Source organism: Emydura macquarii, unplaced genomic scaffold (assembly GCF_026122565.2).
Source record: "Emydura macquarii macquarii isolate MOO-44397 ecotype Brisbane River unplaced genomic scaffold, CSIRO-AGI_Emac_v2 contig_212, whole genome shotgun sequence".
In the NCBI taxonomy this organism is placed as follows: Eukaryota; Metazoa; Chordata; order Testudines; family Chelidae; genus Emydura; species Emydura macquarii.
Window position 1 is genome coordinate 3125867 of NW_027130349.1, and position 17568 is coordinate 3143434.

At 39.1% G+C, this 17568-nt stretch overlaps 1 protein-coding gene across 5 annotated transcripts in view; it reads left to right on the plus strand.

The window, feature by feature from the left end:
* KCTD1 (potassium channel tetramerization domain containing 1) overlaps positions 1 to 17568 on the plus strand; it is a 133827-nt gene that overhangs the window by 106011 nt on the left and 10248 nt on the right. For all 5 annotated transcript variants that reach the window (XM_067546371.1, XM_067546374.1, XM_067546354.1 and 2 more), the window contains exons 3-4: positions 12995 to 13139; positions 15333 to 15638. In XM_067546371.1, the coding sequence (XP_067402472.1) occupies positions 12995 to 13139; positions 15333 to 15638 (451 nt within the window). The remainder of the gene's footprint in view (positions 1 to 12994; positions 13140 to 15332; positions 15639 to 17568) is intronic.

The window sequence follows — 17568 nt, forward strand, 5'->3', positions numbered from 1 at the left end:
GGTAACCCATTCCAGTGCTTCACCACCCTCCTAGTGAAAAACGTTTTCCTAATGTCCAACCTAGACCTCCCCAACTGCAACTTGAGACCATTGCTCCTTGTTCTGTCATCTACCACCACCGAGAACAGCCTAGCTTCATCCTCCCTGGAACCCCCTTTCAGGTAGTTAAAGGCTGCTATCAAATCCCCCCTCATTCTTCTCTTTTGCAGACTAAACAAGCCCAGTTTCCTTAGCCTCTCCTCATAAGTCCTGTGCTCCAGCCCCCTAATCATTTTTGTTGCCCTCCACTATACTCTCTCCAACTTGTCTACATCCTTTTTGTAGTGGGGGGCCCAAAACTGGACACAATACTCTAAATACTCTTTTCTCCTGGAGTGGATCCTGCAGGAGGATGCTCCTCATCTACACCTCACCCCTGACCTTCCTCAAATCATTAGTGGGCCCCTGCCCCATGAGCTTCACCCTAGCCACCCCACCACACCCCATAAGATGGCTGAACAATATCCAGCTGGTTTGCCTCTGAACTGCGCCCAGAAAACATCTGTGCACACTCATGCTACACACCACCAGTTTTCCTATCCTCTGCAATTGTGGCACCTATTTCTGATCTTTTGTGAAGTCACGCATCTGTGCGTGCTGTCCGGGGTTCTCTGCTCAGTGTCCCCTTCCGGCTACTTGATTATCACCCCATGACCTTCACTCCCATCTGTGTTTTTTCATTTGTTGTCCCCAATATTTACTTGTGGCCTGGGTTCACTGGCCTCTCCCCTTCTGTTGAGGGAAAGGGCCTTTACCTATGGGTGGGCTTAGGCCTGCTGTCTCCCAGCAACCACAATAGATACACACCTTCCAACTTCTGCAACAAATGAGGCAGGGTATTACAGACAACAGCCTCCTTCACTACACAACCCTGATTCATCTCCAGAACAGGTCCATGCTGTGCACTCAATGAGGCCTGGGTCCTGTGGAAAAAATAGTATGCAATCACATCACTGAAAACTGGATCATAATGGAAGCACACAGCAGGGTCCAATTAAAGTTTTCTTTAGTCTGGTATTTCCTAACTGTTGAGTGTTTTGATTTTTACTATCCTAATGTTCTAATTGGGAAGGGCATCATATTGAAACTACATGGGTCATCAGTAGGGTTGGAACCTTTAGATCCACTGCATAGACCTCGTTGTGGACCTGCAGCAGAGGAAGATGACAGACACACTTTGCCAGTGGGTTTCACAGCTATTTGCTGACAGTCAAGAAATAGTGAGACTCAGGAATTTTGGGTTCGATTCCTGGTCCTGGAGGGGATGTATTCTACTGGACACACACTCTTCTGCTCATTTTTGTCCAAGTCACACTTCTCCATCAGTGGCACGTATCACAGCCCTATTCTCCCCACCTAGTCACTTCTAGTCTCCACTCATCAGGCTTCTCATCCCTTGCCCAGCCAGTCCTAGTCTTTCCCACCAGGCTTGCTGTCATACTCCTAGTTTCTTCTCCCCTTCCCCTCAGTCACAGTCTCCTTCCCCCGCCACTTCTAGTTTCCCCCCCTCAGCTCTGTGTCTGATGTCTCTCTTACCCTCCACCAGTGGCTCCCAGTCTCAATTTCCCTCCCTAAGGACCTCATACCATCTCATCTCCCTCCACACCTTCACTGGCTCCTTGTTCCAGGCTCTTTGTCCAGATAGTCCTGGTTCTCCCCCTGCATTCCTTGTCAGATCTGTCTCTCACCCCATGACCCTATTCCCCCCATTGGTTCCTAGTCCCAGCCTTCCTCCTCCTCTCCCTTCCTCCCTCCTGCTTTTTGTCCAATCTCACCACTAGCCAACTTACTCTTCATCTTACCAGGCTTCTTGTCCCAGTCTACTCCTTTCTCTCTCCCCTGATCCAGCTTTCATCTCATCTGCAGTCAAATCAGATGGATCCCTCCTCTGCACGGCCTGGTTGCTACCCAGAGGGCAGGAGTCATTTTCAATGAGGCCAGCACAGAAGGGACAGTTCCTGTTCCTACCCCAGCCAGGAGTAGCTGGAGGCAAATTTAAGGAAAGTCTGACTTCACCCTTATAGGCCTGGGCCGGAGCTTGCTCAGTTGCTCTGTGGGGATGGTGCATGTGCCGTCTGGTCAGCTCTAGGAGCTGTGAGAGGATGGAGCATGCTCAGCAAGAACAGAATCTGCAGAGTTTTTAGCTGCTAAAAATTGAGTCTCTGTTAAGCAGGTGAAAACTATGATTCTCCCTCCCTGCCCCCCAGGCTTACAGTTTGGCCAAATGTGGGTGGATTTTCACAGGGATGGCAAAAGGCACATCCCTGACAGTAAGGCCATCCTCCTGCGACATTTCAAGTCCCTGCTCCAAGGCTTGCAGGTGCTACAGCATTTCAAAGGAAAATTTGCCAGAAATTTTAACATGGGCAAAACAATGTATTTTCCTTACCGCATTCTCAGAAATGGCTGAACTGTTTTTGACTTAAATTTCACACACACACAAAAAAAATCAGCCTGAGGCAGGCACCCAGTGTGGAAAATTTCAGCCCAAATGAAAGAGTGGCAAAGTTATAAACAACCGAAAACTGGATTTTATAATGGGAAGTGTGGGGCAACTTTAATATTAGGCAATGCTCCCAGATGTGCTTGTAATAAGAATCTGTATAATGCATGGCCTTTAAATGGGTTGGCCAGGTTTTTTTTCTGAAGTATGTAATTTTTGTTGTAATTTATTCTGAACAAGATATCATTCTTTGAGTAATAATATCATCTTTGCTAGCTTGCTTGCTCACTAGTACTAGACCAGATGCTTGGTAATTAACTAGGGAGGGTTTTTAAAAGTTCCTTTCTGGTTGGTTTGATTTGCCAGGTAGCAAGAGGCTTTGCCATAGCCTTAATTCAGCAGGTGGCCTTTTTCCCTCCATTATGGGGTAATCCCATAGGATAAACTGCTAAATCAAGCTTGTGATCCCTTATACATAGCTAAGGAGTTGCAAAATCTTAACCTCATGAGTTTAACTGTGGACATAGTTTGTGTAAGTCTTACAACAGGAAAGGAATGTGCATTCTTGCCATATCTGTGTAGAAGCTCCTCTTTTGAGAGGGGAAAGGGGAGGAAGCAATTAGTGAGAGGAAACTGCTACTTAAATAATAATATATGGAATTTCTAGCTGAGTGGCTAGGCAGCCCCATTGAATGGACGCGTGGCCCTAGGAACAAGGAAAGTCAAGTTCTTTATGCCTCTGTTACCAATATTGTAATTTTGTGTGTCCAGTGCAACTCCTGCCTGAGGCAATGTGACACCCTGTTCTTTACTATCATCCTGAAAAGGGGCAGAGTTAGAGTTGTCTGTGTGTGTCATGTGAGAAGCATTATTTTAACTTTGCATTATCTAGTGTTCTTGAATTTAAGATTTTTGTTGCTGTTGTGTTGCTGATGATTCAGAGGAAACAGTTACACCATTTTAACTTTCATTTTTAGTAACTTTAACACCCCAGTCTCGATGTGGAAATTAAGTGTGAAAGAACTGAAGCTATTTAAAGGTAGATGTTATTCGTGTGTGTATTTTTTTAAAGGAAAGTTTTGTAAATAAAGATGAGAGAAGGTCTGGAGTGAGGTTTTCTTTGTAGCATGAGTTCTGAAATACAGTTCAGTGTTATAATATCAATGACTGCAATAGCGGCACAATATCCTAAAATACACAGAATAGAATAGTCACAGCCAGCCAGAGCACGGGAATGCTGTCTGGATGTTAGTGACTCCGTTGCTTGGTGGTTTTCAGTAATGGTACGATATACACTCATACTTCCCTACCATCCTCGGTACTGTGTACTCACAACGAATTTGACCATCTGAATTTCTGTTTCATAATCCTGATAAACACTTCACCAATTATTAGCCTCAAAGAAGCTATTTTTGCCATTCCACTTGAATAACTGGTGGGTACTTCCTGCTACCTTGGTAATATCCTGGACAAAAGCACATGGTGGTTGTTACTAAGTTAATAGTTAATACTAAGTTAATACTAAGTTAATAGGAAGTTACCCTCAAGTTATCATCTAAAGAACACACCTCGGTGGAATTGGATTTGAGGTGAGTAAAGTTCTCTTGGCAAGTGGAGTATTTGTTAAAATTTCTGTGAAATTTTATTGTAGCCAAGAGACTTTGATTACAAAAAATGCGGCTGGAGAAAGTATTTGCATGATTGATCAGTTTAAACAATTTTATGGAAAAATAGTTTTGATGTGCTTTGAAAACATGAGACACTTATGAGGCATATTTGCAAGGTAACAGCTGTTATAGGAGAAACCTTTATGGTTTTTGTTCTGTTCTTCTCTTTAGATCCAGAGTGCATGAAACCTGAAAAATTGGTGGGGAAGGGGATGAGAGTGAGAGCTGATGATAGCAAAGTATAGAGTGTGCCTCTAGATTACTTACTTGTCTGGATTATTGGGTAATTGTATATGTTCAGGTTTCATCCTGTTGCTTTTGTTCATATATTACATTTTCTATATCTCTACGGCACACGTAGAAACTGACTGAAATGCACAGAGATGAGGCAGAACTCAGATGGGAACTGAAATAAATGCAGCAAAACTTTCATCATCACTTACATTTTTGGAATACTGCTCCGCGGCCTTACCCTCCATGTGAGAGATGGCTTCCTTCTGCCCACAGATGTGGTGTTCTAGCCATGAGTCACTAGCTCTCAGCATCCCCTCCCACCTATGCCGTTCACTTCCACAAATGGGCATCAGAGCTGGTAAATTATATTCCCTTTCTTGGCCACAGGCATTTGAAATATCCCTGTAGCAACTGTACACAGCCTACTTTTTACAACCTCCCTCTATTAGAGATTCTAAAATCTTGATTCCCCCACTCCTACCTGTGAGCTAGGCACCAATATGTCATACAAGCCAATGAGAATTGCTGTACTTGCTGTATTGCAGAGTCATAGTTACCCAAGGTAACTAAATTCACCATCCAGAGTGAAACACCCTTTTACTTTGGCCAGGATCTTAGAAGCTGGCAGCATACTAGTGGCTCCCTTGTCAGCTCTGAAGTAGCAGGGCTTCCCTCCCTTTAAACGCTCATGCGAGGATCTACATTACTGGATCAAGAGCCTCAACTCTTAATAAAGGCACAGCTAGGTGGTTATTGCCAGTGTCAGGTCAGTGTCCTAGGTAGGTAGATCACATGGTAAACGGTGACGCTAAGAGTTTTTCCTATCTAGGAAAACAAGCTATTTATCAAGCAGCTAGAAATTAGGGCTTTGGCGGGCCTCTTCCTATTATTGCTTTGTCCCACTTGAATTCTCCCCAACATTTGCTCCAATATTGTGTTCCAACTTTCCTTCTCCGTGTGATATAACTTAGTTACCTGATCACTTCTGCATCTCTGGTCTTGTCTTTACTACACAAAACGAATGAAAAATTCCTCCTTCTTTTGTTCTCTCTCTAGTGTAAGGAGCATTCTTCTGTTGTGATTGCAAATGTGTTGCTCAATTTATTCTTTTCCCATTAATGTGACAGTTTGTCCATGTGGGTTAGATCGAATGGCTGCTAGTTCATTTTGTAAAGTGTTTTGTTGGCTTTTGTCTCCGCTGGGTGCTTCTTGTGATGAGGAAGGATATAGTAAATCCCTTGTTTCTTTTTATTGTTACTAGTGGGTTCCCTAATGATTTCACCTTGCTCATCATCTCAGACCTCCTGATCTGTTGCTTACAAACTTTACTCTGCATATAAGACTACTTGCCACTTTTCATCTGTCTCAGTTTCTAATGAGCATGTTATTGCCCCCTGATTTGACTTTGCTTTTCATACTTATATACCAATCCTGAAATGTTTGAAATGGCCTTTCTGTAAATTATTCTATTCCCTTATATTCTTTAGCAAGATGTCTCTGTAGAGAATTCTTTAAAAACTCCCCCTGAGTCCCAGTGTTTAATACTTCCTTCCTGTCCATAATTGACTTGCTGTGCCTGATCCTTGCTTGCTGTCTGCTGGATTCTTTATACCGACTTCCTCTCTAGAACGGCTAGTTTTAATATAAGATTCCCTCATTGCTCTGTCTCTCTATAGTTATTGCATACACGTCTCCGTTACTAAGATTTAGTCAGGTCTTACATTATTAGACTATCTATTCTAAGGAGATCCCCGGGACTCTGGAACTTAAAACCTTCAGTTATACATAGAGAGAGGCAGAGATGATTAAAATAGAAAGGGTTAGAGTAGTATTCACAGCGAAGGGTTACAAGTTGATATCTGGTTGGTTAAAGTTATGTTGTGTATTTTGTCACTGAAATTGCACATTTCCGTGGTTGTATCATGTTTACATGGCAACTTTGCCATGCAGAGTTGAGACAAAGCTCCCTTTGCATTCAGTCATTCTGGAAATGTATGACACAAGGTCTGTGAGATGAAAAGCAGATTGTTAACCTGAAAGCAGTCCACTGTAAAACAACTAAAACTCAGGGTCATATGACTGACCCAAGTTTAAGTAGTCTAGCATTTCTCTCTGCCATTAATATCCTGTGCAATGAGCTAGTTTCTAGGAGAATGTCTGTTTGTGTCAAACCAAACAAAACCCTTCAAAATATTATTTAAACTTACTAGGTAGGTGAACTGAACTGCCATGAAATGATCACACACTTAAATACACCTGTTTTCTATGCAACTTGCCTTTGAGCATTTAACAAAATAAAACTAAAAAGAAATTAATAAAGACAACATGGACTAATAAATGGTTGAGCAGAAATAAAAAAACATTGCCAGTAATTCACTGCCTCAATAACCAGCCTTCCAAACAACAGTAAAGAAGCATTCCCCAAAACGATTTGATACTGAAACTTCCATCCATTTACCTTTTAAGGGTCTGTCAGGAAACTCCAGTAAGTCTAGTCTCCTGAGTCAGGTGAGTCCAGTTTGGCCCTAAATGCTTTTTAGAAGACATTTCTTACCATACAATATGTTAATTTAATAAGGAAATAAGTGTTTTCATGAGTGCTCTGTTCCTTCACAGCCCTTCTCTCCCTTCTTTTTTTATTCGCCAGCAGAAATCTTTAATATTGAACATGAAGCCTCAGTCAGTATCATCATTATGCTGTGCTCTCATAAACACAGGTTTACTATTTCATTGCTGGAGCAAGCAAAAGGAGAAAAGAGGCTCTGAAAGGAAGCTTTTGCTAAAGGGACACAGTCAGCGTGTGATGTAGTCAGTTCGTAAAAGAGTTACAAGTAGTTCATTGTACTCCACCTGCCTGTGGATTCCCCCTGCCAATTTTGTGGCTTTAACAGTCGCTTTCCTGACTTGTAGCTTCCCCTTTTTCCCATTCTCTGTTAAAGACGCAAAGGAAAGGGGAAACAGTGACAATGACTATATAAAAAATCTTGTGAAATGCACAAAGGAAGTAACTTGTTTCCCTTATTGTTTTGTCATAATGATCTTCGGTGCTACCTATAAAATAGGACATACAAAATTTTCAGTAGATTGATTTTTTTGTTTGTTAGTTTGTTTTTAGTTAATAGTGTCCCTTGGAAACAAAAGTATATTCAGTAATAAACTTACAAGCCTTATTTTCTTTCTGCAGTCCTATTTTCAGGTTAATTACACTTTAGAGCAAAAATAATGTAATGATTCACATATCTGTAGACAATCAGTGTTTGCTCCTATTCCAGCCTCCTACATCTTTATCTAGTATAGAGGAATTTTTGCCACCTGAAATCCAGTGAAGTCTCTAATCACCAATCAACAGGATTGTATTATGTTAGCTATACATGTTATGAAAACTGTGGAATATTCTTTTTTTCATTGGTACTAGCTGTTTTTTCTTCTTCCCTGAATTCTGTACTGGGGCACAAGATACTAGTAGAAAATCAATTTTTTATAATTTTACTGCAGGCAGGGTATCAGCAAGGCTTTTTCATTTGACAGCCAAACTGGGGTTTGTTTTTTGAAGAATACTGGTTTTCCTTTTAGTAATGTCACCTTCCATTGCTCCAATGTCTGGATTTTCATTCGAGAATCACAAACTGAAAATTCTGTTATGTGTGTGCTTGTCTGGGGGAAAAATATCCTCTGTAGTTCATATTAGAGTAAAAGATTGGTCTCTTCTGTGTCCCATCCTTCCTTTCCAAAAATAATAGCACCTGTTTTAGGCCCTTAAAGTAAAATTCTCTGATTGAAATTGAGTTTTTATTTTTCAACCTTTGAAGCAATAGTTTCCTGACTATGGAATACGATACTTAAAGCCAGAAGAGACACTAACTCTTGCTCTTTGGAGGTCACCTTTTCAACCCATGGGACATTAATTTTCCTTATATATGGAAAATTCCAGTCTATCTTTTAATTAAATATATTGTAAGCACATTTTCCTCTAAATGTACTACAGCTTTTTTACCCTAGCTATTTGGCTAAATCTGTATATTATTATCAACATACTTTGCAAGCTACCTTCAAACCACTTCCGTATTTTGAAATCCATTCATCTGTTATAAATTTGTCATACATTTTTTGCTATTTTTGCTGATCATCAAATGTGTTTTAAACCAAGGTTGTCAGGGAGCGTGGGGAGGAAACCATATCTTCCAGTCTTTCTTTGGAAGTGAAATTATAATAAACATGACTTCACGGTCCCATTTCATGCCAGCAAACTGATGTCATTTCAGCATTATAATTTCAATGTCAGACCAAGCAGAAGGAGAAGCTAAGTTATGGGTGAAGGAGAGAGCGCTTCTTCAAACATTGTTATATTCAAAACCTTAGGTGCAAGCACTTCACTGCATTGTTAAAGGATGGCTCTTGGTTTACGCACACTCTTTCAATATTTAATGTTTACTTACTACTTTACAGTAAAATTTGCAATTTCTGTGATGGGATTTAGGCTGGCTAGGGAAAACTGCCTTGATGACAGGTTAAATTGTTGGAGCAGGGATCATGTGTTGTGTGTTTGTAGAGAACTTAGACGTGGGTACCTCCATCCTGCTTTAGAACCGTTAGGTGCTACGGCATTACAAACAATAACTTAGCACCCAAGGAGTTCTAATATTTAAAGTGTTTGTAGGATGAAGAGCTAGCAGTTACCATTCACTAACAGAGGAGGTCCAACTAGAAAGATTGTAAAATAAATGTTCCCTGTTTGCCCCCTTCCCCTACAAGCCAGCTTATTGGAAAAGACCCTCAAAGCCCCATCATAGGTGGGGGAGCAAGCCTAGCATGAACCTATCAGGTATTTGGGAGGTGGCAAAACAAGACACAACAAAGTTGGTTTTTTTTAATGCTCAGCTTCCAAGGAAGCTCCAGTGCAGAGGGAGGAGGAAGGGGGCAGAGAGTTATCCTGGTTCTCAAGCACAGCGCGTTCCTCCTAGTCACAACTGCAGCAGCAGCTGCTTAGGAATATTGCATTTGTGGCTCTAGCGCCACAGGTGATCAGATCAATATCCCAAGCCCCTCCCTTGATTTGATTTTTGAGGAAGGGGATTTAAAAATTGCAAGTTTCTATTTAAAAATGAAGTAGCTGTTAACACTGACAGAAACAGATCTGACTCCAGTTTGCAGCCCTACGCTGTTAATAGTGAAGTCTGGTTCTGCTCTGGAAAGTACTTATAAAAAATGGCACTTTGGGGTTCCCTGTTTACTGTTTCTCAAAGACGTGTAGATCAAACATGCTAAGTAAAATATAGCTCTTCTACCTCTTTGCTCTGCAGACTCAACTTAGGAACTGGAAATCAAGCTGGGTTCTCTCTTTCTAATGCTTGGTCATCATTGTCAATATTGAATATTTTTGCAGGTCAGATTCTGGCCTCTGCTACCAGTTTGTAATTTCCTAACCAATTAACAATCAAATAAAGGCATAAGCTTTAAAATATTAAATTAAAATAACAATTCTGCAAAAAGCTGTTTGTGAATATCAATTTGACAGGCTGATTAAACAAGTTAAACTTAGCCATGTTTACATCCTTTGTGCATTCCAGTGTGAATGCTAAGGTCACAGGCTCAAAATGCTGATGGAAGTGAGTTTTAAATGCATATTTTCACCAACATACTTTCATGCATACAGTCACAAACCTGATTGTAAATTATGCTCATCAAATCATGAACCAAATCTATATTGTGTGACCAGTCGCAGCTTGAATTTTTGAATAATAAGCCATCTAGTAAATGGAATGCATGAAAAAGTTTGTTGAATAATTTTTAATAGAAAATTGCTGTGGGCAGCCCCAGGTGATTTGATTTAAATCAAATCTTGTTTTGCATTTGTACTTTATAGCTATTTTCAGAAACAAAGGTTGAGTCTCATTGTTTTATATTATTCAAACATGTGGATTTGTAACTAAATATAGATTTTACACAAAATTTGATGCTACTTTTTGCTGACCAGGAGGATAAACACTATATAAAGCAATTGTATAGCTTCATATTTTATTCAGATTCTTAATCTTCACAATTTTATTATGTTAGAAGATGGTTAGAAGAAGATTATCTCATTTACTAGATAATGCTTAAATTATTTACTCATGATTTATGCCAAGTTGTAGTTGGATTGAAACTGAAAAGCAATCAAAAATGCACAAAACCAGCATTTTAAAAAAATTATTGGTTAAGTAAAACTACCTTAAATCTGCTGGGTACATAAGGAAAAAGGACGTTTATCAAAAAACATTTTGTGTTTAAAATTAATGTATTAAATCAAGGACATATTAGCTGTAGTTAGTAAACTGAACTGATTTGTTTCTAGTCACCATGTTCTTCAAGATTTTAGAAACTAGTATAGCTCATTCTCTCATACCTAGTTTTTATTCCTAGATTAGAAAAGGAAAACAAGCTTTCCTGCTTTCTCATCTCCCAGCTTTCTCATTTCTCAACTTTGAATGAACAAATCATTGAACTGAAGTAGCTGAATAAACTGAAATGAAGAAAATATTCTCTCTGCCTCTGCAGAAGAGACTATTGCAGTCAAATGCTTGTTGAGCATTTCAGCAAACTCTGGTTTCTGGTGCTTAGCTTCTACCAGTTCAGTGGTTTGACTTTCTTTAAAACTTTGCCAGCAAACTTGTACTGCCGAATATTATATTTTTATTTAATTTTAATTATTTTACTAGATTATCATAAATTTAGGTCTTAATATAGATTTTCATAATTTCACATTTAATTTTAAATTGGTTAATTTAAAAAAGAAAATGGTATTTACTTTAAAATAAAAAATCCAATTTAAATTAAATAATTGATTTTAAATTAAAAATACAAATTTATTGAAATCACTGATTTTTATTCATGCTTGTGCAACTATTCTGCAAACAGAAAGAAGCAAAATTCATTCACTAAGTTATCTGTTACAAATTATTCACCTCACTGTAATAACAGTGATTACCTCAGCCGAGGGCATTTCCTGCAGAATTTTAAATGACCACATGCGGTTAATGGTCCTCTGTTTTTCTTCACGTTGTCATCTCTCTGAGCTGATCAGAAAGATTAGGTTAAATCTGAATCCTAAGCAAAATAGTCTTAATATGTCACTGAGATATTTGCTACTTATTCTATACTGGTATGTGATTCATTTTTAAAGTCAATTTGTTGTTCTTTGCATAATTTTTAAATGCAGTCGGTGCAGATTTTAAATGTGTGTTAAGATCATGAAATGCTTACACTGTTTCTATCTTATTTGTTATCTAGAGAAACAAGTTGAGTGAAGAAATATCTTTTATTGGACCAATTTCTGTTGGTGAGAGGCGCACACTTTTGAGCTTACGAAGAGCTTACTTCTTTTGGTCCAATAAAAGGTGTTACCTCACCCACCTTGTCTCTCTAATATCCTGGGACCCACATGGCTACATTGCATACAGCAATGGAAGTTATCTGAGATCTAATAGTTGGGAGAGGTTGTTCCCTCTAGTGCTATTTTAGTATGAAAACAGTCTCTGTAGTTTACATTGTGATGATTATATATATTCCAAATGGAAAGAGAGACTTTGGCCTGGTCTACAGAGTTTTTGTTCCAATTTAACTATATTGATTTAGAAACTGATATTGTTTCAATTGGTGTTTATCCCCTGGTATGATACAGCTATACTGATATAAAGGTGCTTCTATCTATATAGCTTATTTTTGTACTGATAATATACCAGTGGCAGTATAACTGTTTGCACATTAGGAGCTTGCACTGCCTTAGCTAGATCAGTTTTAAACCAATATAGCTAAATTGGTACAAAACTGTGTGTAGATGAGCCTTTATTTCATTAAGAAAATGAAAAGAGAATTTGCAGAATATAGCAGATTGCAACAAGGCTCTAAAATTGTGGGATCCCAAATCAAGCAAAGTCCCCTACTCCTCCATGAAAACTGTGACTTTTCAGACTTACACAATTTTTGATTCAGCCCTGTTCACAAACGTGTCCTAAGGTGGGTTTTACTGACAAAATATACAGAAATGCGCACTTTCTGTCTGACAAAAATCCAGAAACAACACAAGAGTTTTTGCTCAAACCTTACACACACACACACACACACACAAATCTTTTCCTTAGACACCAAACTTAGAAAATTTCAGACCTAACGGTTAATGTTGCAGGAAGATTAAGCATACGAGATTTGGGGAGGGAGGGTTATACAGGTGGATAAAAGTGCCCATAACTTTAGAGCATGCTAATAGGCATCTGCTACAATAACATTAAATTTCTACTGTGAAATTTCCTCACATAGTATCTTTATAAATTACATAATTGTATACGGTTTAACGGAAGTGTCTTGAAGTTTCCATTTCTGTTATGTAGCTCTCCTTAATAAGCAGTAGCATTCTTTAAAAGCCAGAATCTACAACCCTTACACTGAGAGTAGTTACATGCAAAAATAGTCCTTCTGAAGTCCATTGGAGTGCTCACATGAATGAATGTTACACAGTGTGATGGGGTGTAGTATCAGGCTGTTTGGTGCCCTTCTCTTCCGTAGCAGTGCTACTGTTCAGTAACGGTGAGTAGCTGTTGGTAATTTGACCTTGATGTTCCCCTCTTTTTCTCTCTAGAATTGGAAGGCTTTTTGATGGCACAGAACCTATTGTTTTGGACAGTCTCAAGCAGCACTATTTCATTGACAGAGATGGGCAAATGTTCAGATATATCTTGAATTTTCTACGAACATCAAAACTCCTAATTCCTGATGATTTCAAGGTGAGATTTTAAGTGACTTAAATGTGTTTTGAAATTATTCTGCAAATATCGCTCCTCCTCAGAGGAGACAATTTGGGAGTGTAATTAAAATAGTTTGCTGGGCAGGAGGGGTTTTTGGAGCATTTGATAGAGGCTTTTAGTTACTTGGCAGAAATAAGCTTTGTCTCATTAAAGTGACATCTGTTGGCCTTTTCTTGAATGGCATTAATGCTAAATTTTGGTTTCCTGATCTTAGCATAGTGTATCTTATTTATTAAATTACATGATCTCACCAACGGGTTCCCCATCAATTCTCCTTCAATTAAAAGGACTCCGTCCTGTGACCACCATTTGATCCTGGAAACATGATGTGTGAATCCTGACGGCCAAAAGTAAATAACATTAAAATTTGTATAATGGGTGAACTGCAGAGTTTCGTTTTCCCTTAAACCCTGAGAGCCACACACGTGGCTCGTTTTTAGTGTGTTAGCTGAGAAGTCAAGGATGAGTTCTTGCAACCTCATTATCTAAGCCAGATATTTATCAGTCTGAACTAAGCTTTTGTTGTTTCTTTTTAAAGAGAGTTCTTCTAATGAAAATTGTGATTATTCTTCATTTTGGCCACTAAGTCTGTGGACACAGTGCTTTAGACTTTTTAGAACTTCCTTTTTTTGGGTGGGGTCATCAGTTGGAGGCCACAGATAGGATTGGAAAGGATCTTTATCATCCTTCCTCGGTGTGAATGTACCTTTGAATATGCAGTGTGTCCCGCCATTAGCTTACCTTAGGAGGCATAACATTAGGATGGGCTAGGTAGGAGAGGTGACATGGAAGGGCTAAAGCAGTTTAGGATGTTGTGTAACCTTTTGTTCATCTTTAAGAGCCAGATTTTCAAGAGATCAGCACGTAACATGTTGAGCTCCTTTGAAAATCTGGCCCTAATTGTCTGTGTAGCAGGAAAATTAATTTGCCTTACTGAGCATTAATTTCAGTTTAGGAGCTGTATTGCAGCAACATTTTGAGTAATCTCTGATATCAACACACTTATCCTTTTTAATGCATGACTAGCATAGACCCACCTAACTAACAGGTGTCTAAGGGCTCCTTCTTCATAACATTAATAGTTCACCCCTGCAGAACAGCTTAATACATAATTATATTTTAACTCTGCTGAAATTAAAAATACAGCTTTTGACAGAACATCCGCTGTGGTGTTCAGAAGGTCCCTTCCAGTTACATTTTGAGTCTTCCACAAAGACCCATGTTTAAAACAAATAGCTGCCCTTCTTTAGTACAGATTCTTGTGTTAGTTGACGAATCTTGTTTAACTCTAAACTCAGCTGGACAACTATCCATTTGTCACGTACCCATTAAGCACTATGTCTATAGCTCAATTTCAGTGCAATTTTGACTTTATTACTATTGCTCCTTTGTTGTCTTTACAATCCTCTGCCTTCCCTGATTTCAGATGGGTTTTCTTCATACAGATACTTTCCCCCCCAAATACATGCTTTAAATTAATAAAAAATAACAGCAACAACAAAATAGAAATGTAAAATATGGAAGCAGGCATACTTCAGAGCATCCATTCTAAATAATTTCTATACTAGCTATACTTCAAAATGCATTTTCTAGCATTTTCTGCAACATAGCAGAAACGGTACTGTTGACCAAAAGGGATATATTTAAAATACTTAATTTTTAAAATGGAGTAATATATGCAAATAATTATGCAAATATCTGAATCATTTTACTTTAAAACCATTGCAGTCTCCCTCATTTACATGCTTATACCTGTTACTATGCCTGCGAGTATAGCTGTAAGACATGATGGATCCTTATGATGGATTTTCTGAATCCTGATTCGGTTCTGTTCCATCTGTTCAGTGAGATCATCATATTGTGACATCACTATGGGGATAAAGATGTAGAGAAAGGTGAACTGTGACTATCTGATGTGCTCCATAATTTACACTTCTAAAAAAAATGGAAATAAAAAACTTTTTTCTAAGTATTATTTCACTCAGTATATTTTAAGAGACTGTTTTTGCTTGTTCTTTAACTGTGTATGTCATAATTATGAAAAGTGTAGAAGAGGTTTCAAATCTAGAACTATACTAACCTCTTTGCCCAAATAACCATACACATAAGCAGTTACTGTCTATTCACAGTGCATCTTACGTAGTTGTGCACAGTAAAATATATATCTTTCAGGACTACAGTTTGTTATATGAAGAGGCAAAGTATTTTCAGCTCCAGCCCATGCTAGGTGAAATGGAAAGGTGGAAACAGGATCGGGAGACTGGCCGTTTTTCAAGATCCTGCGAGTGCTTGGTGGTGCGTGTTGCCCCAGATCTTGGAGAGAGGATTACACTGAGTGGCGATAAATCTTTGATAGAAGAAGTTTTTCCAGAAATTGGCGATGTGATGTGTAATTCCATCAATGCTGGTTGGAATCACGACTCCACCCATGTCATCAGGTTTCCACTGAATGGATACTGTCACCTCAACTCAGTTCAGGTATGAAGTCATGATGCATCATTTTACAGGTATACTGATGGTTGATTTTGTGCCAATGAAGATGGACTGACTCTGTTTATCTTAAGTCCAGTAGGTTTCAATGGGCAAACGCAATTGGAGACTCTCAACTGGCTAGTAAGGATAGGTTTAGTTCCACAGGTTAGGGCTGACTTTGTCAACTTATTTCACACGCATCTTTTCCAAACATTCTTGTGAAAGAACAGACATTGCTAAAACAAGTTGCTTTGAAAACTATGAAATTTTGAAAACTATGAAACTTCCCCAGTGTTAGTCTTTTGTGTTTGATCAGGAACACCCTGATGCATGTATTGTGTTGCCATATATACTTTGTGTTGGATGTGAAATGCATTCTTTCTTCCTGCTCTATGAAGAAACATAAATGAGGACATGTGTCTGCTTCTGAGAAAGTGGGCATCTTTATTTCAGGATCCATGGAAACATGCTGATTTCTTCCTGTTCTTCTTTGGTTAACTTTTATATTTTATTATGAAATAATGAGGAGCCAATAGTACATAAAATGAATAGTCTTGGTGTAAAATAAATCTGCCATGAAATGGCTGAGGAACCCTGGGAGAGAAATTTTAACAGCTCTGGAGTAAGCGTGTAATAAACTAATAAGTTGCAGTGTTATCTCCCTCATTCTCTGTATTGGTTACAGTAAGGAATTTTCATCTTTTAGCAACCGTAGTATATTCAACAAGTGTTTGGAGGTAAAGTACTTTTCAGTTCTGGAATTTTCATCAGTACCTTTGAAGTTATTTTATTTAAATGCATCTGTGCAATGCTTTAGACACAACAACAAATACTTGTATACAAAAAATTCTAAATTGGGCCCGACAGATTTTGCTCTCCCACTCAAATTGTCACTATGCTACTTATGTAACACTCAGTGACCCATGTCAGCTCAGGTCTGCCCAATCAAATACAGACTAGGAATAATTTTTTTTGAAGTAATTCTTCTTCAAGTATATATCCCTACGGGTGCTCCACCGTAAAATGTGCCTGCCCCAGGCACTCATGACCAGAGATTTGAATCAACAATGGCCCATGAGTCTGCGCCTGCACACTACACAATCTTGCACTCCAGAACAATGGTATAGAGAGGAGCACACCCACCACCATTCCAGTTCTTTCTCAGCTGCCTGCCATTTGAGATGGAGCAACTGAAGTATTCTTTGCTTCCTAGAAACTATTTCCTGTTGTTTTATTTACTCAGTATTTGTTTTGCTTTTGTTTCAGCATTGTTTTTTTAAATTTTGCACAAATTTGTGTTTTTTGTGACTGCTTCTGCCCCTGATTCTTTGGGACTGATTCCTTGGCCTTCCTCATTGGCTTAACTTCTGGGGTATGCCAGTGGTCACAGGATTCAAATCCTGCCAGACCTGCAATAGACTTTTCCACCACAGCGACAAGCATTCAAGCTGTCTCTGGTGTCTCGGAGACTCTCACATCCCATCCAAGCGCAGGGATTAAAAGCAGGTTTCATAAAGAAAGAGAGGTAAGATTGAAGCTGCTTCTCATGGCACACTCCTTAAAGTCTGTGGGCTCTGAGTCCCTCCTCCCCTATCCCCAGTACTTCAGTAGTGACTGAGGTTGCTTTAGAGGTGAAGCTCTCTAAGAAAAGAGAGCTTCTTTCTTCGGAGAGAACCTACAGGTCACCTCCTTAGAATGGATCCTAGGGAGACCTCATGTCCCATAATGGGTACCTTCAAGATTCCAATAGACATTGGCACTAAGGCCTCAGTATCACATAAAAAGACGTCCTGTTCAGATTAGCCTGCCAGCAAATAGTGTCGAGAGGCACCTTCCCCAGCACCATCTTGACACTGGGATTCATCTAAATCCAGAGATTCAGAGAAATCTGAGGCACCAGTACTAACACCCTCTAAGGAGTCATGCAGGGCCCTTT